The 25,656-nt window shown below is 37.4% G+C and overlaps 1 protein-coding gene across 9 annotated transcripts in view; it reads left to right on the top strand.

Moving 5' to 3' along the window:
• Positions 1-25,656, top strand: part of LOC115222864 (epsin-2) — a 114,764-nt gene that overhangs the window by 83,509 nt on the left and 5,599 nt on the right. For 5 of the 9 annotated variants that reach the window (XM_029793227.2, XM_029793220.2, XM_029793221.2 and 2 more), the window contains 5 exons: positions 1,063-1,262; positions 3,447-3,789; positions 10,950-11,297; positions 11,988-12,149; positions 25,174-25,260. In XM_029793227.2, coding sequence (XP_029649087.1) covers positions 1,063-1,262; positions 3,447-3,789; positions 10,950-11,297; positions 11,988-12,149; positions 25,174-25,260 — 1,140 coding nt within the window. The remainder of the gene's footprint in view (positions 1-1,062; positions 1,263-3,446; positions 3,790-10,949; positions 11,298-11,987; positions 12,150-25,173; positions 25,261-25,656) is intronic. The other 4 variants (XM_029793226.2, XM_029793225.2, XM_029793228.2 and 1 more) reach the window with 4 other exon arrangements.

Genomic DNA, 25,656 nt, shown 5'->3' with positions numbered 1-25,656 from the left:
ACCTTTTTATTTTATGGTATTTTCTGTTATTTGTCACTCAACCACATGGTTCCGGGTTCAGTCCTCATGGCATCTGTTTAATAGTGGCAGTGTTTAATAGTGAGTGTTCAAAGTGCTGTTATAGCCATTTCCTTCAATCCAGAATGACAAAAGTTGGCAGGTCAGCTTTTTAGATGTATAGTAATGATATACTAAGATTACAATAACCTAAGGCAGTCATAACTGCCTCTCCTAAAAAAAGTTCAAAGCTTTTGGAATGCATCTCATATGTACAATTTATATATCATAAATCCTCGAGTATAATCTGCACTTTTTTCCAAAATTTCAAGGTCAAAATCCCTAGTGAGTACTATATATGAGGTTAAAAATGAAAAGTATTTTCTAAGCAATGTCCGAGTCTCTGTTTGCTGTCCGGCAATGTTTATTCAGACGCATTTTGTGATGTCGGGTGCAAAAATACCTTAAGCTAAGCCTGAAAACAATGAAGTCATAAAAGAATCATCCATAACTTGCAGTAAGCAACATTTATTAAAATAAAAGTATTCAGAACACAGAATAACGTATAACAAAAACAATTTGCAAACATATTTACATTCCCATTATTGTATTACGCATGCGCGGAAGTGTTTGTTCGACTAGGTGCTGCTGGCTTAATCGCACACGACTCAAGTTAGAGAAGTGGTGCATATTATACACAAAGTTGAGGTTTTTCAGAGGTACAGCCCCCTAAAAATCCCCTGCGTATTATACTCAAGGGCGGACTATACTCGAGGATTTACAGTATTCATATATACACATGTACACACAAACAAAGTAGGCTTCTTTCAGTGTCACTCACTAAGGTTTGATTAGCTTGAGGCTAAAGGAGAAGATACTTGCCCAAGGTGCCACACAGTGGGATTGAGTCCAGGACCATACAGTTGGGAAACACACTTCTTGACCACATAGCCACACCTGTACCTATTATTCGTTAATGACTTGTATGAGTCTCAAAATTTGTGTATGAACTTTTATTCATCTTCCCATCTATTTTCACCACTTCTTGTTATTCTCTGTTAACAGATTCTCCTACTCAGCGTCGGAGATTGTCTTCAGATCTGGAATCTGCCCGTCCGTCGTCTCTGGGAGAGGAGGAGCTGCAACTTCAGTTAGCATTAGCTATGAGTAAAGAAGAACACGAAGAAGAACTTAAAAAACAGAAAAACGATGACATCAAACTGGCTATGGCAATAGAACAAAGTAAACAAGACAACAGTGATGAGGTTTGTTGGGTTTTTCCAACTGGACTCATTGGTTCAGTATAATTTTTGTTTTTCAGTATTGTATTTTCATTTCTTTTACTCGTTTCACTCATTAGACTGCGGCCATGCTGGGGCACTGCCTCAAAAGGTTTAGTTGGACAAATCGACCCCCACCAGTACTTATTTTCATTTTTTAAAAACCTGGTACTTATTCTACCGTACCCTTTTTGCTGAACCACTAAGTTACGGGGACGTAAACAAACCAGCACTAGTTGTCAAGCGGTGTGTGTGGGGGGGCAGTTACAAGCACACAACAAAGACACACACACAGGTATCTGCAGATGTATATACAAGTGCTACTTTCAGTTTCCATTTAACAAATCCAGGTCAGCCTGGAGCAATAGCAGAAGACACTTACTTGCGGTGCCACGCAGTGAGACTGAACTCAGGATCATGTGGTTAGGAAACAAGGTTCTTAATACACAGGCAAGTGTTGGAATAGATATTTTTACGTGCCACCGGCACAGGTGCCAGACGAGGCTGTTTGCCAGCCTCGTCTGGCACCTGTGCTGGTGGCACCTAAAAGGCACCCACTACACTCATGGAGTGGTTGGCATTAGGAAGGGCATCAGCCGTAGAAACATTGCCAGATCTGACTGGGCCTGGTGCAGCCTTCGGGCTCCCCAGACCCCAGTTGAACCGTCCAACCCATGCCAGCATGGAAAGCGGACACTAAACGATGATGATGATTTCTTTTGAGAACAGGGCTGTTCTGCATCCATTTTCCTTTCCCGTGTGAGCAACACTGGAATAGTTCTGTTGGGGTCATTTCTACAGCTGAATGTGCTGTCTTAGTCATATAAACCTACTGTCAGCATCACCACCATTGTTTTACTGCCTACTTTTCCCTTCTTTCGTGGATCATACAGGGTTTATTGATGCAGAGCTTTTATAATGACTGGATGCCCTTTGTTGCCAAGCCTTACCTTTTTCCAGGCAAACTAATACTTCCCCATGGCCAGACATGTTTTCACAGAGTATTGGTAGTGAATGACATTGCTTTTATGATGGTGACACTCATTTACGACTACCACACAATGTCAAGACAAGAAGACCCAAACACACACACACCAATATATAGACACTCACATCACATACATGTGCACATACACATATGTGATAGACTTCCTTCAGTTTCTGTCTACTATATTCACTTACAAGGCTCTTAGGTCTGTAGTAGAAGATCCCCAAGGTTCCACACAGTAAAACTGAACTCAAGACTACATGGTTTGGAACCAGGCTTCTTGACCACAATGAGAATAACATCTTTCAGCAGAATTCACTCAGATTTGGATTCTTTTCTCTTCTCTACAATGGAGTATGGGTCTTCTTGAATTCACTATGGAGTACAGGTCATCTCGAGTGTGCTATGGAGTGTGGGTCTTCTTGAGTATAATGGTTTTATTTTGAATGTTGAACCTTATCATCAAAAAAAGAAGTTCAGGTTCCCTCTTGTCATGCGTTAAACTTGAAAATTTCTTGAAAAATATTTTAGTCCAATAGAAAAAATAAATAAATTGTAGGTGCAGGCGTGGTTATGTGGTTAAGAAGCTCACTTTGCAACCATATGGCTTTGAGTTCAGTCTCACTACATGGCACCCTGGGCAAGTGTCCTCTACTACAATGGCAGGACAACCAATGCACTGTGAAAGGATTTAGTTGACGGAAACTGTAAGTCGTGTGTGTGTGTGTGTGTGTGTGTGTCGTCCCCACCATCACCACTTGACAACTGATGTTAGTTTGTCTCTGTAATGTAGCAGTTCAGTAACAGAGACTGATAGAATAAGTGCTAGATTAAAAAAAAAATGCATAGTTACGTCAAGGTGGTGCCCCAGTATGACCTCAGTTGAATGGCTAAACAAGCAAAAAAAAAAACATAAAAAGGATATTGTCTTCTTCATACTACCATAATTACCACCACTACCATGGAAAACTTGAATTTGTCTTCATTATAAAAATAAAATTAAATCCATTGGGTTTCATTTTAAATAATTTTATAAAAGCTTAGCCAGTTGCTACTTTATGTTAAAAATGTAGAGTTTGAGGCAGCTATTTGGCTATTATTTCTAACAGGTCATACACCTATATGCAAGACTCGTACACACATTTGCATTTCATTTTTTAAATTTTACTTTTCTATTTTAGCCTGGAACTCAAAGTGGGAATAGATTGGCTGACAGTTTTGAAACGGGAACAATGAATGCTAACCACGGGACCACAACAGACCCTTGGGGAGTTCCCTTGCCACAAACAGCTTCTATGTCAGATCCTTGGGGTGGTGCTGGTGCTGGTAGTAGTATGTCTTCACCCCGGGCAGGTAGAAGAGAGACAACGACCACGACGACAGCCTCTGCATGGGAATCTCCTGTGGCACTGAATCCCTCATCTAACTTGCAAGCACGTGCTCAGACACCAATAACCACCGATCCTTGGGGCGTACCAATTAGTAGTCCTGAAAGGTCAACACCACAATCCATTTCTACTCCAAGTAAGTACAGAAATAAGTATGTACATATATACACCTATCGATGTATATTTTTATACACTCAAGAATTCCAATTACTATCCGCAGTCTTTCGTTTAATTTTAAACATTGTGATAGAATAACGTTAACCATGCTCATTCTAGATTTAATTGAATATTTAACACTTTGCCTACCAAATCCATTTTGCACGAAGGCACGTGGCTTAGTGGTTAAGTTCTTCGGTTTACGATCGTAAGGTCATGAGTTCAATTCCTGGAGCAAGACATTTTATTTTATGTAGTTCCAGTCCACTCAGCTGGCAAAAATGACACATTCTTTGTCATGCTGAATTTCCATGAGAACTACCTTAAGGGGACATGTGTCTGTGGAGTGCTCAGCCACTTACACATTAATTTAATGAGCAAGCTGTTCTGCTGATCGGATCAACTGGAACCCTCGTTGTGATAACCAAGAGAATACCAGGCAGGTGGGTTTTTTTGCACAGGCATCTAATCTTGTTATAAATTATGCATTATTTTTTTTTCTAATCATATGTTCTAGTTCACTGTACAAACTACCACATTATCAATGGGGTTGATATAATCGACTAGTCCTCTCCCCTCTCACAAAAATTATTTGATAGTGAGCACCATTGCAATGATGGAGATAACAGTGACTCATACCTTTCTGATATCTGTGTTTTTGTACATTTTGTAAAATTCAAATAATGTACTTTGAATCTCAGTAATGTGAGGCTCCATAAAAGAAACCTTGCTGTTGGGAGTCATTAGTGACTCTCACACTAGATTAAGAATATAGCCTGAGGTATCACCAGTGACTCCCATGGTTTATTAAAAATATAGTATGGCGAGTCACTGGTAATTTCCATGGTATGCAAAGTGTTAAATGTTTGTTTTAATGTGAAATCTAAATTCTGAATATCACAGTTCAAGTGTTTCTATTTCATTTTGTAGTACTAGCAAATCATCTGATTTATTATTATTTCATAAACACTCGACATATGAGACTGTTGGAAAAGAAAAATTTCTAACATCAGGCTACAACAATTAACCTTAGATGCCAAGAACCCTCCTAAGTGTCTTAGCTGTCCCTAATAACACTTTTTCTGGAGCTGTTCTAAACTGGATTTTATGCCTATTTCCTCTATCCATCTGTTCAGATCTTTAGGGATAGTTCCTAATGCACCTACAACTACAAGGATACGTTTTACCCACACTTTCCATAGTCTCTGTAACTCAATTGCTGGATCCTGGTACTTTGCTAGTTTTTCTCTATACCTCACATATTGACTTTTCTCATCATTTGGGACTGTAAAGTCAATTATCTGACACTTCCTAATTCTCTTTATCTATTACTACTACTAAATCAGGCCTTCTAGCTTCAGCAAGCAGGCAGAATTGTTAGCATACTGGACGAAATGCTTAGCTGTATTTCGCCTGTCACTACATTCCAAGTTCAAATTCTGCTGAGGTTAACTTTACTTTTCATCCTTTAGGGGTTGATAAAATAAGTACCAGTTGAACACTGGGGTCAATGTAATCGACTTGTCCCCTCCCCCAAAATTGCTGCCTTTGTGGCAAAATTTGAAACTATTATTATTATTTAGTAATTTCTAAACTTTAAACAAAAGATTGAGTACTTTATAGACATAGGTATATATTGGTGTTAGGAAGGGGTTTGGACATGAGGAAGGGCATCCAGCCATAAAAACCGTTCCAAAACAGGTGACTAGAGCCTGATGCAGTCCTCCGGCTGTCTTGCTTCTATCAAACTGTCCAACCCATTTCAGCATAGAAAACGGAAATTAAATAACAATGATGGATGATGATATAAGTGTATTCACATCCTCCCTCTCAGTTATTTATTCAAGCTGATTTTGAACAATTAATTCATGAACAAACCTTTTGTTTGTTGGAAATCATAATTGCATCCCATGGATGTTAACACGCAGAGGGTTGAGTAGTTAAAGTATCAGACAACAATGAGGTCAGTGACTCATATCCTGACACCTACACAGCATTGTGTCTCCAGTTCAAACACTTATCTCTTGGCTGTCCTAGTCCATCTGTATATGTAAATGAGCACCACAATTAGGAACAAATTCCTGCTGTAGTAACAATGCTGTAAAATCAAATCAACAATAGCTTTATATTTGAGTGTGCGTTAAAAATAGAATAATTACCAGAGGGAGATGGAAATACAGCCCTGTGTGACTGCTTTCCAATGATGCGTTAAGCTCTGCCACTTGCCTTGAACATGTTTATGGCAAATATAAATTTTGAATCAAGTAATTTTTGCAAAGAAAAAAAGAAAAAAGCACAACTCTAAAGGCAGGATAGAACAGATCACTCCTATACTCAAAGGTTATGCAATATCCTATCAAAGTTGGGACTCTGTAGTTGATTTACACTCTTCTTTCTTTTCCTACTGAGGTAGCCAAGTATCTCCTTTATAGTAAGACACCCATCTCTATTACTCTTTTATATTTTAACCTCTCAGCTGTCACAAAACCACTTCCCTTGGTTCCACTCCCTCTCCTAGCTGAGGGGTTTTCATTTCGCAAGTTACTTGGCAACCCAACTGGTGTTGGTACCACATAAAAAGCACCCAATACACTCTGTAAAGTGGTTGGCATTAGGAAGGGCATCCAGTCATAATAAACTATGCCAAAGCAGACAATAGAGCAGTTCTCTGGCTTGCCTTGTTTCTGTCAAACCATCCAACCCATGGAAGATGGACATTATATAATGATGATGATGATGTAGATGTCGGCATGGCTGTGTGGTTAAAAGCTTGTTTTGCAATCGTGGTTTTGGGCTGTTTTACTGAATGGCATTTTGGGCAAGTGTTCTCTGCTATAGCCCTGGGCCAACTATTTCCTTGTGAGTGAAATTGGTAGACAGAATTTATGTGCAACTAATTTGGTAGACTGAACTATGTGTATGGGGAGAGGGTCTGTCCTTCACCACTTTTACTTAATAACGAGTGTTGGTTTGTTTTTGTCGCCATAACTTACGTGCAGTGTCACGTAAAAGCACCCAGCACACTTTGTAAAGTGGTTGGCATTAGGAAAGGGCATCCAACCGTAGAAATCATGCCAGATCAGACTGGGGTCTGGACAACTCCCCAGTTTGCCAGCATGGACAACAGACATTAAATGATGATGATGAACTTAGCTGTTTGGCAAAGGAAAAAAATTATATAAAATAAACAAGAGACCAAGTACTAGACTTTAAAAAATAAACATAAATACAGGCCTCTGTTTGTTTGACTAAACCCTTTCAAAGTAGTCCTAACACATGTCAGCAATCCAATGATTGAAACAAGAAAAAGGTATAAAACTTATTACATTACTGTATATAAAATAGAATAAAGCATTAATTAGTTGCTTGTTTTAGCGAAGCAATTTTTATCATCAGTTTGATAATATTGCTGTTTATACTACAGAAGCTTCTCTTCCCATCCACTCCTTGCATGGCTGTTGCATTGCTGGCATTTGTGGTATTTTCACAAATATTTTCCTGTTTGCTTTGCATAATGACATCCGATCATTGTTGTTGAAGCAGTGCATCAACAGTGCTGTCTGTTAAATGTATTATAAACATATTTCAGGTTATTTGTAGTTGAAACCCAAATGAAAATGGGATCAGGAACTAGGCTGTCATAATGTTGAGCCTTGCTTCTGAGGCTCCTTTTTTTTTTTGGCCTAAGTCTACCCACCCCTGAGCTTTCATCTAAATATTCTGCTATTTACACATTGTGAGGATGATTTGACTGAGATGAATTATACGACAATCTATAATGTATTTTCTATATGTGATCACACTTTAGTCTTGTTGTGGAGATTGTTTCAGTTTAACTCCAAGATGAGAGCAAGTGATCAGAAACTAACCCCTGATGACCTCATTAGTACTGGTGCCATGAAATTAGTACCCAATATTAGGAAGGACATCCAACCGTAGAAGCCATGGCAAAATAGGTGGTGAAGCTTGATGCATAGAATGTGGATTTTAAATGATGATGGTGAGGTGTGTTTGTTTTTGAGAAATCTGTTTCAGCCTATCATTATGGATTTAACACCGTTTCTCAGTGAAAAACCTAGTTTGGCTCCGCCTTCTTTAATTTGGTAATGGCATCACAATGTTTAAGACTGGAATGTCTATTTTTCATTATCAGATATAAGTTGATGAGCACGTACAATCACATAGTTTTGCTGCTTTTGCAGAATAATGAAGTGGATTTTGTTTGTTGTTGCTAGTTATACACCCTTGATTTCTTTTCTATTTGCTAAACTAACAAACTAACAATCACACACAACAAAGGAATTAAATTTTTTGTTTATCTTGCGAAAATCCAGCAATGGATAATTAGTCTTACTGATTTCAGAAGAGGAGGAAATGGGATAATCATGCTCGTCAAGTGGTAAGAAGGCATTAAATAATGTAAATTATGTGAAATTGCTACAAGAAAAATCATCATCATCATCTTAATGTTCACTTTTCCATACTTGCATGGGTCAGATGGAATTTGCTGAGGCAAATTCTCTATAGCCAGATGACTTTCCTGTCACAAGTCCCTCATTTGTTTCCAAACAAGGTCATTTTCCCCCCATGGCTGGACATGTTTTCAGGTAAGTGAGGGACACTGCTTGTATGACTGTGACACTCATTTACAACAATCCTATGGTGAAGTCAAGACAAGGAAACACCAACTTGCACACGTACACATGATGGGGCTTCTTTTAGTTTCCATCTACCAAATCCACTCACAAGGCTTTGTTTAGCCTGGGGCTATAATAGAAGACTTTAAGCCCAAAATGTTACACAGTAGGATGAACCTGAAACCAAGTGGTTGGTAAGTAACCTTCTTAACCACACAGCCACGTCTGTGCCTAAAAGTACTAACGTCTCACTGAGATTGAAATTAACCTCTTATCGATCTTTAAGGTGCTACTGGAAGTATATTATATAAGAAATGCTTTAAGCCTGATGGTTTTCATTTAGTGCCCCATACAAGTAAAAAATACTTCAATACATTAGATACAAATAACTTTTATTCTATACTTTATTGTGAAATGATACTAGTCTATGGATGAGAACAGCTGCATCAAGAAGTACCAGTCTCTAATTGTGGAGGTAGACCCAGGAAGATGTGGGACGAAGCAGTGAGAAAGGATCTTCAGATGCTGCCTGAGACCTCTGTTGCTGTGCTTGAGAAGACATGTCAAGCTAAAATCATGGCTATCCTTGAACATAGGCAAGTCCTCTACATCCCTCTATGAGCCAAGAGATCTTAGTGTTGTGAACTCATGGGTGCTGGTTGACATAAAAGTACCTGTACCAGTACACTCTGTAAAGTGGTTGGCATTAGGAAGGGCATCAGCTGTAGAGAACATACCAAAACAGACAAATGGAGCCTGGGCAGCTTGTGGGCGATAAAGAAATAAGAAGCTTTTTTCTTCCTAACCATATGGTTCAAGGTTCAGTCCCATTGCATGACATCTTGGGCAAGTGTCTTTTATTGTAGCCTTGGGCCAGCCAAAGCCTTGTGAGTGGATTTGGTAGACAGAAACTGAAAGAAGCCCATTGTATAGCTATATGATTGTGGTGGTGGGGGATGTCTGTGTTTGTCCCCCACCACTGTTTTAAACCAGTGTTGGTGTGTTTATATCCTCATAGCTTAGCAGGCCAATAGAATAAGTATCAGGCTTTAAAAAAAAGGGAGAAAAGTATTGAGATTGATCCATTTGATTATAAAAAAAATTCTTAAAGGTGGTGCCACAGATTAGGGACTGAAACAAATAAAAGGCAAAAAGAAAGTAACCATAGTAATACGTCTATAAGAAAGCTATGCATTACTCCAGTTCAAATCACGTACAGCAGCGAGAATATATTGATGAAAAATGGGAGAATGTGATAATTAGGGAGAATCTTATCTGTAATCAGATGGTTTGCTATTTATTAAGCTGATATTTGTCATAATTGTAACCTTTCCATTTAAACCCAAAATGCTTATATATGTATTTGACTCCATACTGTGTGCCTATTGTTACAAATCCTCATATGTAATCATTCAGTTAAAATTGTTTAGCCAATAATTGTAAATTAAAAACCATTGCAACTTCAATATTATCTTAAAAGATACATTTTCTAGAATGAATAGAATTAAATGCAGTTTGTGTGTGTGTGTATGTATGTGTCTCTCTCTATATATATATTCGCAATTTCAGTATTTAAAAAAAATTATTAAAATTACAGCCTTATATGTTAAAGGAAATTACACATTTTTAAAAATATTCTGAACACATATTGAGAATAGTTAAATTGTTTTAATACAAGGGAATACTGAAAAGTTCCTGCCTTTAAGGGTATCGCAAAAGGTATAGTTGGAGGCCCAACCTTCTAAGTTCTTTCACAGGGCTTAGAAAAACTGAAGAACCACTGCAATAAGTATGTAAGTTTGAGAGAGGAATATGTTGATTAAAGTCATAATTAACTGATCCTCCTGTATTTTCTATTACCCAAAACCAGGAACTTTTCAACATCCCCTTGTAGAATTCATTTGGTAGAATGTTTTCCTTTTTATATGACAATCATTGTTGTTGATTTGCCGGAATTGTTATACTCGCTAAAATATCTATAATACTACCATACATATATATATAGATATATATAAATATACACACACACACACACACACATACACACACTTTTGTGTAAGACAGCATTTGAAATGTAAATATTTTGTCCATTGTTTTCTCTAATATTCAATGATTTTCATTGCTTGCAAATGTGAAAGAGACCCTCCCAATGCAGTTTTATATTGTCACTTTCCACTACATTTCTTGAAATTTGTCTTATGCACTGGTGTTAATGTGGTTATTTGTTGACATGATTAACCAAGTGGTGTCTGTAGTTTTTGTTTTTTTCTTCTTCTTTCTTTGTGATGCTTATTTTTCCATGGAGTCAGCCAATTTTTAGTGCATCCTTCATCGTCTGTTTTTCTGACATGAAGTGTAACTGTCTTTTTGTCTTTATGATATGCTCATTATTTTCATTTGTATGTTGTTCATTTAAAGCTGTTGTTTTTGTAGTTGTATTTGTGATGTTGATGATGATGATGATGGTGACTTTAGTGCCTCCTTCGTTGTTAATTTGTGTAAGGTGAAAATTTGTCAGGTTCTCATCAGTCAGATCCTTGGACTGTTATCAACACAGGTTCGCAGCCACAACCAGCAACAACACCACAGAGTCCATGGGAACCTAGCACGGTACCAGCTACTGGTCAGACTCCGGTACACACAATGCCAAATACTTTAATCGTAACTTCAACAGGTACTTCAGTGACCACAACTAATGGGATGGGCACCAGTAGTATAGATGACGCCTTCGATATGTTGGTTAATCGGAAAGCAAGTACTTCTCCTGCCCTGAGCATAGAGGAGACATCTACTGCCTTAGATGGATTTGGTCCTCAGGCGGCAGGAGGAGGGAAACTTATTATGGGTAGCGGTAAGTTGCTAGTGTATATTTTTTTCTTTTGTTTGATGTTTGATATTGGAAAGCTGTACCCTGCATGCTGATTGTTGACTCCCTATGATATTTGCAGTAGATATTAGAATCATTACTTTTATTATTATTATTGTTGTTGTTGTTATCATTGGTGTTGTAATACTTGACTGCTATGTGTACATTTTTATATATATATATATATATATATATATATATATATATATACATATATATTAATCATTGTTTAGACCAGTGTTTCTCAAACAGGGTCCATATGGCCCTTGAGGGTCCAATGTAAGAATTTGTTGCTAAAATTCACGTGCTATTAATTGGTTATACTTCTCCAATACACAAAATATTTTTACAATTTTTTTTAATACAATTCCTAATAATGTTCAATTATAAAAATATAATGGGATTTTTTAAGCAATGAGGCCCCCACCTGAGTAAAATGGGAATCAAAGGGTTCCATAGGGAAAAAATGGTTGAGAACCACTGGTTTAGATAAAAGGCCAAAATATTAAGCTGTTTGAATCAAATAGATATTTAGTTGGCTTGATGGTTAAGAAATTAGAAGAAACATCTAAAATGATTTCATTTTCTTCCCACTCCCAGTATATATTTATCCAAAAGTACAAAGATACATGTTTTAAATTTCAACTGCTTTGCATTCTCTATTAAAATGAACAGGAACACCAACTTCAGATCCCTGGCTTATGTCTGGTGTTGGTAAAGATTTACCTGATCAGGAGCAAAATAAGAAGAAAACACCCAAAGATTTCCTAGGCGAGAACGCAGCACTAGTTAATTTGGACAACCTGGTATCTAAGACCTCACCTTCGTTACCTAAAGGTAATTAGTTTGGTTACTCATTAAAAAAAAGATTTAAAACGTTTTACATATAACCAGTTTTGTTTAGTTATATTTAATTAATTTATTTGCTCATTTTTTTTTTCCTGATTTTGATGAAGAAAATAATTATTTTTGATTTTTGAAAATAATAAGATTTCTACTGAGATATCTAGAGTTTGATAATTGCATTCATGCGTTAATTATATTTCCAAAGAATTAAGAATTATAAATAATTATTTATTAACAATTGATATTTATCTCTATTCCTTAATTATTACTATATCATCATTATATATATGAGCACTTACCACACATCTCCTTTTCCTAAATCAAAGAAATAAAGAAGTAAATAATGTTAATTTTCTGAGACAGACAATAGACTAATTGTCCTTGCAGTATATAATTCTGTTCCTTTATATTCCAAGTTCAAATGATTTCAGATCAGTTTTGCCGCTCGTCTTCCCAAAGTTAACAAACTGAGTACCAGTCAAGTATAGGGTGGGGCTGATTTGCTTGACTTATACCCCACCCCTACAAATTCTTAGCGTTGTTTTAAAGTGGGATATCTAAATGTTTCTTTTTTCTCACTTAAAAATTTTTTTTCTCGCTCTTATCATCTTAATGCCCTCTTTTCCATGCTTGCATGGGGCCAGACAGAATTTACTGAGGCAGATATTTTACAGGAAATTTATTATTTCTTCATTCAAATTGTGTGTGTGTGCATGCATGCCACTCACCTCTCACAGGTATATACTTACCCACCCATACCACTTATTATTCACCTTACTGTAGGTGTGAATAGCCTGACACATCTTCACTGCTATCCTCCTTCGCTTCCAACTGGGCTAACCACGTATTTCTCCTACAGCAAGATGCCTGTTCCTATCTCTCTATCATACCTTCACATCTCATTGTCTGGCATAACGCCACCTCTCTCAACAACCCCACCACCACCGCCATCACCACCACCACCTCATTTGAGGGGTCTTGACTTGCAAGTTACTTGGTGATCTCACTTTCTGCTAGTACCATGTAAAATGCATACAGTACACTCTGTAGAATGATTGGTATGAGGAAGTGTATCTTGCATTAGAAACCATTCTGGGGCAGACATTGAAGCTTGATGCAGTCCTCTGGCTTGCCAGTTCCTGTCAAACCATCCAACCCATTCTAGTATAGAAAATGATTACACACACACACACACACACACACACACATGTATTGACATCAATTGTTTTATGTCAGTTTTTCCATGCTGGCATGAGTTGGATGGGTTTTCTGTGGTGGTGTATTATGGTTGAACGCCCTTTCTGTTGCCAAATTTTTCATCACCTTTTAGGACATAGCGATGTTGTGTACATGTTCCAAAACCAGAATACACTTCATAACAAACACATTTTCCCTCTGCCTTCCATAGTAAATTATGTCTGTTCTCTATGCATTGAATTAATTGTCACACTCCGCATTGGGATACACTGCTGGTATCACATAAAAACCACCCAGTCCACTCTGTAAAGTGGTTGGCATTAGGAAGGGAATCCAGCTGTAAAAACCACCTAGTCCACTCTGGAAAGTGGTTGGTGTTAGGAAGGACATACAGCTGTAAAGGCCTTGCCAAAACAAACAGTGGAGCTTGGCGCAATCCTCTGGCTTGCCAGCTTCTGTTAAACCCATGCTGGCATGGAAGATGGACTTTAAATGATAGTGATAATAATGACTGCCCACATGTCCTTCCACCCATCTGTGAGGGTAATACTTGAATGTTTCATCTTTGGCTTGGTATCTGTGGTTGAATGCTATTCCTAACATCAACAATTTTACAGTGTGTCCTGTGTAAATTTTATTGTGGCACCAGCACCAAAGAAATTGTCATGTTCTTGCTAAGAATATACTTAAAATGTTTTAACCCTCAACATTATTCAACAACCTCTATAAAGAATACTCATTGCTTCAGCACTTGAGAGCTTGTGTCCTTGATGAAACAGGACTAAAGAGACCTCTCCTTCCTAAACCTTCTCTACTTGTTCACCAACCATATTGCAGGGTGTGTATTATTGTGGCACAAGTCAAGAGATCTTGCTTTGTACAAAAAGAATTCTTTTGTATCACTGCCCAAAACAACTTGATCATTTAGGTAAACAGGAGAAATATATATATATATATATATATATTATATATATATATATATAAATATTATAATTATTAATATTATTATACTTATTATTAAGGTGGCTAGCTGACAGAACTGTTAGCATGCCTGGCAAAATATTAGTGGTATTTCGTCTGGTTTTACGTTCTGAGTTCAATTTCTGCCAAGGCCGGTTTTGCCTTTCATCCTATTGGGGGCAATAAATTAAGTACCAGTGAAACACTGGGGATCGATGTTAATCGTCTGGTCCTCTTCCCCAAAATGTCAAGCCTTGTGCCTTTAGTAGAAAGGATTATTATAATTATTATCATCATTATTAAGAAAGGCAGTCGGGGCGGCAAACTAGCGGAATTGTTTGCACACCAGATGAAATGTTTCTAAGCATTTCTACATTCTGAGTTCAAATGCCCCTTTTGGGGTCAATAAAATAACTGCTATTTGAGTACTGGGGCAATACGATCAACTTACCCCTCCTCTGAACTTGCTAGCCTTGTGCCAAAATTTGAAACTATTATTAAGAAAGGCAGTGAGCTAGCAGAATTGTTAGTATGCTGCACAAAATGTTTTGCGGAATTCCATCTGTCTTCACGCTTTGAGTTCAAATTCTGCCTTTCATCCTTTCAGAGTTGATAAAATAAGTAACAGTCATGCACTGGGGTCAATGTTATCAACTTATCTTTCCCTAAAATTGGTAGACTTTTGTCAAAATTTGAAGCCATTATTATTATTATTATTATTAATTATTATTATTATTAATTATTATTATTATTATTATTATACCAAGCTGAGACAGAAATCTGGTGGAATCGTTGGCACACTAGGCAAAATGCTTAATGCTATTCAGTCCAGTTCAAATTCCACGAAGGTGGACTTTGCCTTTCACTCTTTCGAGGTCAATAAACTAAGTACCACTTGAGCACTGGGGTGAATGTAATTGACTTACCCCGCCCCAAAATTGCAGGCCTTGTGCCAAAATTTGAAACCATAATTATTGTTATTATTATTATTATTATTATTAGCACACTGGACAAAATGCTTTGTAGCATTTTTTCTGGTTTTACTTGGAGTTCAAATTCCGCTGTGATTGATTTTTGCCTTTCATCCTTTTGGGGGTCAGTGATATGGTTATCAGTTGAGCACTAGGATATTATGTAATTGAGTACCCCCCCATCCCTCAAAATTTCGGGTCTTCTGCCTATAGTTGAAAAAATTATTATTATTATTTATTTATTTATTTTCTATTATTACGATTTTTTAATTACTACTACTATTATTATTATTATATTATTATTATTATTATCATCATCGTTTATTAGAAAGCTTGCATGATTATTGTTTAGATGAGGTTGCTATAGAAATTGTAGAATTTATTTTAGATAATAACTACCATTGCTGTTTCTCTAACTGCACATGTCTGTGCATGCTGCTGGCACCTTTCACATTAGGTGATTGACATTGCTTTAATTTAATAGTTTGTTATTTTCAGTATGGAACACCCCCTCCTCCCAGCTACATTCATTATACAGTGTGTTTTAAGTAATACTATTGGATACTATTGTGTGTGTGTGTATGTGTGTGTGTGTGAGAGGGGGAAAGAGGGTTTGTTTTTCTTTCATTTAGTGAGTTAAAGCAGGAAGGGAATCATCCAGACAGGTGGAATCAGTGTGTTGTGGTTGAAATATGAAGGGGTAATGTTGGCTGACGGAAAATTCCAAATGGCTGCTGTTTTGGGAAGGAAGGCGTAGGTGGAAGTCTTGTAGCACAGCGGGGTTTGGATCTGGAAGTGTGTGACATTGTAGGGTTAACGAGTGCTAGAAAGACAGGTAGACCTTCAGTCAAGAATCTGAGAAAGAGAGAGTGTGAGTGAGTGAGTTTATGTGCTCACCTTTTCCTAGATAATGCTTTAGCACTTAAACCAACCATGTCCAGCTCAAATATTGTACCCGTTTTATATTAAAACTGGCCTGATCTGGCCTCTCACACCTATTTTACAATGTCTTTCTAAAAATAAAGGATCACATCATCAAAATCTTGAAGCTACAAAATAATGCATAGTTAATTGTGTGCGTGTAATTATATTGATTTGATAAAGATTTATAATCTGTTTCTTTTAGATTTAAGCTTAACCAAATTTCACTCCATCCCCACCTCTCTCAACTCTTTGTGTTAAAAATTATTAAATGGAAGAGAAATTGTTCTTAAATCCAAATAAATAAGCTTCAATATGAAACTTCATTTTTGTTAAAACATTAAGCTCTCCATCTTTAATTACTCTTGTTCATGGGTTGACCAGTCTGTCACGTTTGGTGCATGATCTACTGGTGTGAGTGGTAGGCTGAATATCAACAATTAACCGGAGATTATCTTTAAAATGAGAATATCAGAAATAAACTTGCCTACTCTCACAAACGAGAATATAAATAATGAACCCAACCACTCTCAAAAATGAAATTAAAAAATTAAAAAAAAAAACGGAAAAATAATCCAGAATCCTTGTCCGGTACTGGATCGATCCCAAAATCTAATCAGTTTGTGCCAGTCACGAGGCCAAACATCCCTGAAAGATTCATCCGAATCCATCCTGTGGTTTTTGAGATATCTTGTCCATGGAGAAACAAACAAACAAACATGACTGAAACAATACCTCTGCCTTCACTAAGGTGGAGGTAATAATAGTCCTTACATATAATTCATTTATTAAAGCAAATTTGGCTTACAGCTGTTTCCAGCAGTCGTTATAGGTGCATTACTGATAGTTTTACTCAAGTGGTCTATTGATCAATTGAGGTAAATTGAACAACCTAAGAAAATCAATGCTACTTTTGTCTGAGCCATTGCTGGAAATAACAAGCAGAGCACTTGAGGAATGGCTTTTTTTTTTTGTGTGTGTGTGTGTGTAAAGTCATGGTGGCATTTCAAAATAATTTATTGATGTAAGTTGTGACAGTTTACATTTCATATTCATGTTGAATAAGAGAGCAACAGTTTAGTGCAGTTTGATGTGACTTCTATTTGTTGCCCTCCACATATATAATTGATACTCCAGTTGTTGCCTGGCAAAGATGACTTTACAGACACACTATATATATATGTATATATATTAATATTTAGCTGAAGCAACAGCAACAGAGTGACTCTGTTACTTCTGCTAAATAATATATATATATATATATATATCTTGAGGAGACCTATTGAGTCAAGTATGTTAACACCAACATCAAAATAAAAATCAAATGGAAATTGTAGTTAAGATACTCATGTGGGTGACATATTAAAAGCACCGTCCGAACATGACAGGTGCCAGTGCCGCCTGACTGGCGTCCGTGTCGGTGACACGTAAAAGCACCAACCGATCATGGCTGTTTGCCAGCCTTCTCTGGCCCCTGTGCCAGTGGCACATAAAAAGCACCCACTACACTCACGGAGTGGTTGGCGTTAGGAAAGGCATCCAGCTGTAGAAACACTGCCAGATCAGCATGGAAAACGGATGTTAAACGATGATGATATATATATATATATATATATATATATATATTCTGGGATCTTTTTGTTCTTTTTAAGGTTTTTGTTGTCAATAGTTGTCTATTATTATTGTGTGGTTATTTCATAACCTTTAGTACACAACTGCTGCACGTAGTGATTCAAGATTGAAATAATTAGAAATTGACTTCAGTTTCAATATTATATTGTGGGGGTAGTGGGTAGGACCCTAATTCTCCACTGAATTCCAGCCAGTTCTCTTACCAACTCTGGAGATACCTTTGTCCCCTGTTGGACCTAAATTTGTGGATTCTGAATGTAGATGAATGCAAGTGTAGTGAGGCCAGGGTTGTTATTGCAGGCCTTGATCAACCTTGACTGGACAGATCACAGGCATTCAACCGTGCCCACCCTCCACTTCTGTCCACACCCTCTTTTTTTGTTTTGGGATATTATAGGACTCGATTATCCTATATGTCCTTTCCTTTTTTAACCTTTTAGCATTTAAACTGGTCCCAAAGCTGTAATCCCATTGTGTGGCACCTTGGGCAAATGTCTTCTACTATAGCTTCAGGCTGACCAAAGCCTAGTGAATGGATTTGGTAGATGGAAACTGAAAGAAGCATGTCATATATGTGTGTGTGTGTGTGTGAGTGTCTGTTTGTCTCCGTCACCGCTTGACAAATGATGTTGGTGTGTTTACATCCCCATAACTTAGTGGTTCAGCAAAAGAAATTAATAGAATAAGTACCAGGTTTAAAAAATACATACTGGAGGCAAGTCCATTCAACTAAACTTTAAGGCAGTGCCCCAGCATGGCCACAGGCAAATGATTGAAACAGGTAAAATAAGCATTACATTTGACAGGGGAATCTGAATGCTGAAGAGTTAAGTCAGTAGCAGAGTATTATTTAAGGGGTATTTGGTTGCTATTTCTAACGGGTCATGCAACCATTTAATGCTTCCCTCATTGATTCAGTCTCGTTCAACAAGTAGAAGGTTGGTTTGGGTAGAATCTTAAGTTCAAATTATTACCAAGCTCCACATTGCCTCATCTTCTTGGGACTAAAGGAATCAAATCAAATAAATACTGATAGTGCAATGGAACTGATTCAATCAAATTAAGTCCTTTTCATGCAAAAATTTTTTTCTTTTGTGCTGAGTCAAAAGAAATCAATATTTACATCGTGCTAAAATTGATTAGTGACCAAAACACAAAAATCTTGATTCTTATTTTGCTGTGAAGGAAGAAGAGGTGGGGGACAGTTTATTTTGTTTCTTGTTTCATTTATTTGCGTAATGTTTTTAGTAGGAGTATCAGTGTCTGCAGTCACTTTAATCTTGTCTAGACTGGATGCGATTAGTGAGATTAATGATTATTTTGACTCGTTACTGATTAGGTTAGTTGGTAAAACTGGACGGGGAAAGGAAATCTAACAGAAAGTAGTTCAGAAGACAATGCAGATGTTTATTTGGGGATCTGAGAGAGATGGAGGGGAGTGGACGATGGCAAAGGAAACAACATACATCAAGTGATGAGATCAAGGGATTGAAGTGGGGAAGGAGCAGAATTTTTAGTTACCATGGCCTCCGTGCTAGTGGCACGTAAAAAGCACCATCCGATTGTGACCGTTGCAAGCCTCGTCTGGCCCCCGTGCAGGTGGCAGGTAAAAAGCACCATCCGATCGTGGCCGTTTGCCAGCCTTGTCTGGCACCTGTGCAGGTGGCACGTAAAAAGCACCCACTACACTCATGGAGTGGTTGTCGTTAGGAAGGGCATCCAGCTGTAGAAACACTGCCAGATCAGACTGGGCCTGGCGCAGCCTTCTGGCTTCCCAGACCCCAGTTGAACTGTCCAACCCATGCTAGCATGGAAAAACGGACGTTAAACGATGATGATGATGGGCTATCATAATAATTGCAGAAGAAACCAGATACAAGGCTTAATGGCACCTTGAGCAAGTGTCTACTGTAGCATTGCATTGGCCCAAGCCTTCTGAATGAAAATTGAATAAAGAGAAACTATGGAAGTCTAGCTGGAATACTCGGCTACATGCATTGTAACAGAGTAAGTAGTTCAGTTGATTGAGCAACGAGAACAATTATTGTTGAAACTGATGCGAGATCCTTCTGAATGAAAATTGAACTGACAGTAACTATGAAAGTCTTGTTTTCTCATGTTGGTTGATGCTTATATCATAAGGGTACTTGAAGCTTATGTTATAAGTGTACTTGTCTTGAACACTCAGTCACATGTATTGTAATAGAGTAAGTAGTTCAACTGAATGAACAACTTGAACAATTATTCTTGGAACTGATGTGGAGATCCATTAGGTGTGATTGTTAAGGAGGTTTGACTAACAGTTTTATAAAAGGTTGACATGCTAATTTATGTAAGGGCTCACATGCCAGTTTATGCAAAGGATCAGTTCATATACTGGTTTATCATATAAGGCTCCACGTACTTGTCTTTACAAAAGTTTGCATGCTAGTTTCAAAAGTTCTTTTTAATTCTTTTTAACAGTTATATGAGACACTTTAATTATTGTTAAATATACCTTACAACGTGAATTGCTTAATTTATGATGAATTGAAGAAATCTCTTCTGCATATTTTAATTTAAGGTGTTTTTATCGAGTTAGGTCTGTGATGGATTGTTGGTTGTTTTTAATGTATGTCCTGATGTAACATTATTGAATTAGCTTCAGTGACTGTTTCAGGCTTATTCTGTTCTCGTTTTCCACCTATATCTAATATAAATATTTATATAGTTAATTAATCTCTTCCATAACTAGTTGATCTCTCTCTCTCTCTCTCTGGTGTCGGTGTGTTTACATCCCCATAACTTAGCAGCTTGGCAAAACAGACCAACAGAATAAGTACCAGGCTTAAAAAATAAGTACTGTGGTCAATTTCTTCAACTAAAAAAAAAACCCATTTAAGGCGGTGCCCCAGCATGGCTGGCAGTTAAATGACTGAAACAAGTAAAAGATAAAAGATATATATTGTAAGAAGTTGATATTATCTGTTGGTCTTTCCAACTGTATCTAGTACCAGTGTTTATATAATTAATCTCTTCTGTAACTAGTTGCTATATATATATATATGTATGTATATTGTAATGAGTTGGTATAAATTATTATTTGTTCATATATATTAGTCTTCTACTTTATCCTTAGATAGGTATACTAAGTTTTTTTTAGTAAATTTTGTGAAACTTTTGACTAGAGGTGTTTATTCCAAATTTTAGCATCTCTTATTTATGGGTGGTATGTCTGTTGCTATCTGTTAATCCTCCTTTCTAGTACCTCACCATAGCTAATCCTGTCAAATCTTTATCAATCCATACACCTTGTATTAATCGTGACTTGAATGCAGTTTTGTTGTCATAAATATTTTTCTCCAGCTTAAACAAACTGAGATGATTAGAAGAACATAAGATTTATGATATAAATCCAAGTCACTTGAACCTCTCCGTTGTAGTGAGAGTAATTTCCAGCAGCTTTAGATGTATAAAATGGTTAACAAGGGAAGCACTGGTCCCTTAACACCAGTGGTTCCCAACCCTTTTCACAGTGGTTCCCAACCCTTTTATTTAAATGAGTTTTCCCACAGACCCCTTTTAATATGCTTATCCTTATGAAATTTTGAATTTAGTTCATGGACCCCCAGTACTCTGTTTGAGGACCACCAGGGGTCCGCAGACCCCAGGTTGGGAACCATAGCATTACACCATTTTATTGGCAAAGACACTTAACTCTTGATAATCTCAGTCCAACCTACTGTAAATTGAGTGGCTGTGTGGTAAGTAGCTTGCTAACCAACCACATGGTTGCGGGTTCAGTCCCACTGCGTGGCATCTTGGGCAAGTGTCTTCTGCTATAGCCCCGGGCCGACCAATGCCTTGTGAGTGTGGATTTGGTAGACGGAAACTGAAAGAAGCCTGTTGTATATATGTATATATATGTGTGTGTGTTTGTGTGTCTGTGTTTGTCCCCCTAGCATTGCTTGACAACCAATGCTGGTGTGTTTAGGTCCCCGTCACTTAGCGGTTCGGCAAAAAGAGACCAATAGAATAAGTACTAAAAGGTGGTGCTCCAGCATGGCCGCAGTCAAATGACTGAAACAAGTAAAAGAGTAAAAGAGAAAAAAAGAGAGTTCATTGCTGCTGACATAAGTGAGTTAAGAGTTGCTATATGAATGACAATTGTTCCCTTACCTTATGTTGCTGACCTTTAATTTTCTTGAATGTGAAACCAGTTTGAATAAAATGCTCCTATCGAGAAAGGGAGAAATATTTGCAGCACCTTGTGTCATGGAAACTAAGGTAATTAGATAAATAATGGTTGATAAAAGGAAGTAAAACAGTTACTTCTAGATAACTGAGGGTTCAAAGTATTTTCAAGTTTATCAGAGAATTGTCTATTTAACCCTTTCGTTACCAACCCGGCTGAAACCGGCTCTGGCTCTGTAGTACAAATGTCTTGTTTTCATAAGTTTTGAATTAAAATCTTCCACCAAACCTTAGTCACAATTAATGTTCCTAACCACTAGCTTAATGATAACTAAATTATTTTACTGAATTCTTTGTTATATCTAAAGTAATTGAAAGAAACACAGAGCATCTCAAAATAAATACAGTAATGAAAGGGTTAAGTCATGAATGCACCTTTAAATTTGTAAAATTATTAATTGAATTTCAGAGAAGTACCTCTATATTTTTTCCTGCCCGTCATAAATCTTTTCCCCTTCTTCCTAATATATATATATATGTAATATTCAGTCCTACTATGTGGCACCTACTATGTGGCAGTCCTACTATGTGGCATCTTCTACTACAGCCCTGGGTTGACCAAAGCTTTGTGAGCAGATTTGGAGATTTGATAGACAGAAACTGAAAAAAGCTCATGCTGGTGGCATGTAAAAAGCACCATCTGAATATAGCCGATGCCAGTACCCACTGACTGGCCCACATGCCAGTGGCACGTAAAAAGCACTATTTGAATGTGATCAATGCCAGGCCTGCCTGACTGGCTCCTGTGCCGGTGGCATGTAAAAAGCACCCATTACCCCCTCAGCGTAGTTGGCGTTAGGAAGGGCATCCAGCTGTAGAAACATTGCCAGATCAGATTGGAGCCTGGTGCAGCCACTGGCTCTCCAGACCTCAGTCAAACCATCCAACCCATGCCAGCATGGAAAATAGACGTTAAATGATGATGATGATGATGATTTACTCAGTGGCATGTTTATCTTTTGTACATCAGATACTTTATTACTGTGGTTAATAATTTTTCAAGGATGAATTTGTTGAATAGTAACATTACTGAAGTTGGAAAGTATAAAATAGATCACAGCTCTGGTACCATGGACACATGGTTAGAATATCAAGAAATCCTCTTGCGAGCGTGACCTAGGCATCACTGTCAGCAGTGATTTGCGTTGGTCAAAGCATATCTCTAAGATTGTCAGGAAGGCCGAGGGTGTCTTGGCATCACTCAGCAGGTCTTTTGTTAGCCGCTCTCCAGCCATCTATTTAAAACTGTATACAGCTATGGTACGACCACACTTGGAATTCGCATCATCAGTTTGGAACCCCTATCTTGCACAGAACATTGATCTCCTGGAATCTGTCCAGAGACGTGCAACCAAACGCATACCCTCCATCAGACACCTACCATATTCTGAGCGCCTTGTTTCCCTGGGCATGGATTCACTGAAGCTCCGGCGTTTGGCGACGGACTTGGTAAACACCCACAAAGTTATCAACCACCTCACCAACAACAACACTGAACACCTTTTTGATCTCCATGTGTCTAACACACGTGGACATGCCTACAAAGTCAGAAAACAATACAGCTCCCATGACTTTCGGAAACATTTTTTCACGCTCAGAGTTGCTGAAGCATGGAATAAACTGCCTGCGTCAGTTGTTGACTGCCATGACACTGCATCTTTTAAGGCCCTCATGCTTTCCGAAATCCGCCGAAACTACACCTGATTATATATACACTTTAGATGAGTTGTAGTGCACCTGAGCACTGTACACAATTATTATTATTATTATTATTATTATTATTTAATACAGCAGGAAGGAATCACTAGACAGATTCTTTAAGCCAAGCCAACTTGGCAGGAGACCTAGGGCTAGAGCAAGAGCAAGATTGTTAGATAATATCATAGCTTCAGTTGGTCATGCTTGGGAATTGTGCCAGGAAAAACTCTTTGACTCTTCAACTTGTTTCAGCTTGAAAGCTGCAGTCATGCTGGGGCACCACCACTGTTGTGATGATTATTTTGTTTATATGACCTTTATAGAAGCAGTACCCGAGGACCCTATACTCTGTCGACATGATCCTCCCAGGATTAGTGGATGGATACAAACACGAGCTCAAAAATAAGATTTTATTTAATACAATGGCAGTAAATACAAGTACAAAGAATTATTATGGCTGAGAGACTAAAAGTTCTATACCACAGATAAATATGTTCATGAATTAACATTACTTCCATAATCTGGTTAGTGTAAACAAGACACTTTTGTGAATTTGTGGTTAAATAATTAATGCAAAGAAGAAGGCATTGAGCTATTGAACTTCTGATCTAGAATGTCTTATACAAAATTTGTTATGAAAGTTTTGAAAAATATATTTATCTAATGGAGATCATAAAAGCACAATTCTTTGAAATTTTGATACTAAACATAACTGTTTCTACTTTTCCGCAAAATAAGTGTAATTCATATCAGCTTTTTTTTTTACCTTTTCAAATTAGACCAGAATGAACATTTAATATTCTCTTAGTAATTGTTGACAGGCTCCTGAAGCTGTATGTCTTCTCTTCACAATCACCTAGAGTGGAGGATAACTATCTATTAATTAATTGTTGTAGGGAGAAAGAAGAATAGAATTTTTACTGATTATAGAGTAATGAGATGACACTTTTTTTTTTTACTTTTAGGCTTTGTCCAAGTGAATGTTGTGTGTGTGTTTGTATGTTTGCATTTGCAAGTGGTGTTATGATCAATGCAAAGAGTGCACGATACTTGAAGCAGAATGGATATTTATTGTATCAGAATTAAATAAACTTCTCTACTTTTTTTTTATTATTTCAACTTTCTTGTCAGGCAGTAATCATCAGATTGTACATACCTGAAATACTCTTGAATTGCTACACCGATCTGATGATTGCTCTGTCAGCCAGAAATATATATATATGAAATGTGCATTGTGATAATCTGGGTTTTAAATTTCTCGAGTAATATTAACAGTAATTTTTAAGAAGAACAAGAATGGCTGGACTCTCAAAGTGGTCAGCTTCTATGCAATTAAGCTTTGTTATTCCTCTTGTGCTTCTGACCCCTATATTGACCAGCTGCTTCTCATGTATCTGTCCTAGAAATGAATGCTGCCCGTGACCCTAATCAGCTAAAAAATGACAACAAATACAGTCAACTGTCCAGGACATCACCATCTATATTTGAAGGTAAGACTATGGATAATCTGCAGAAGGAGCAACACAAACAATGGAATAGGGGTGAAAAGAAACAAAGCAAAAATTTTATTGATATTTTCCTTGGCTTGAAGACTTATTTTTTTTCCTATTATCTCACCCCTTTTCTTTCCAACTTCTTGCCTCTTTTTTTTTTTTAACTTTAAAATAAGCCTGTTTATACTCCTCTCCAACCTAATTTCATTTCTTAATCCCTGAGCAATTTCTGTTAAGTAAACCCTTTCTCACTAGTTAGAGTGAAATGTGTTTGAAGATCCTTTGGCTCCTACTCAATAGTGGACAGTAGGTGATCTCCCCCCCTCCTGACTGTCTTTCTAGTCCAACCATGTCAATTTATCAAAATAGATATTTGAAATGGCCACACTGCAA

Source organism: Octopus sinensis, linkage group LG21 (genome assembly GCF_006345805.1).
Source record: "Octopus sinensis linkage group LG21, ASM634580v1, whole genome shotgun sequence".
In the NCBI taxonomy this organism is placed as follows: domain Eukaryota; kingdom Metazoa; phylum Mollusca; class Cephalopoda; order Octopoda; family Octopodidae; genus Octopus; species Octopus sinensis.
This window is presented reverse-complemented; position numbering and strand designations above follow the sequence as displayed.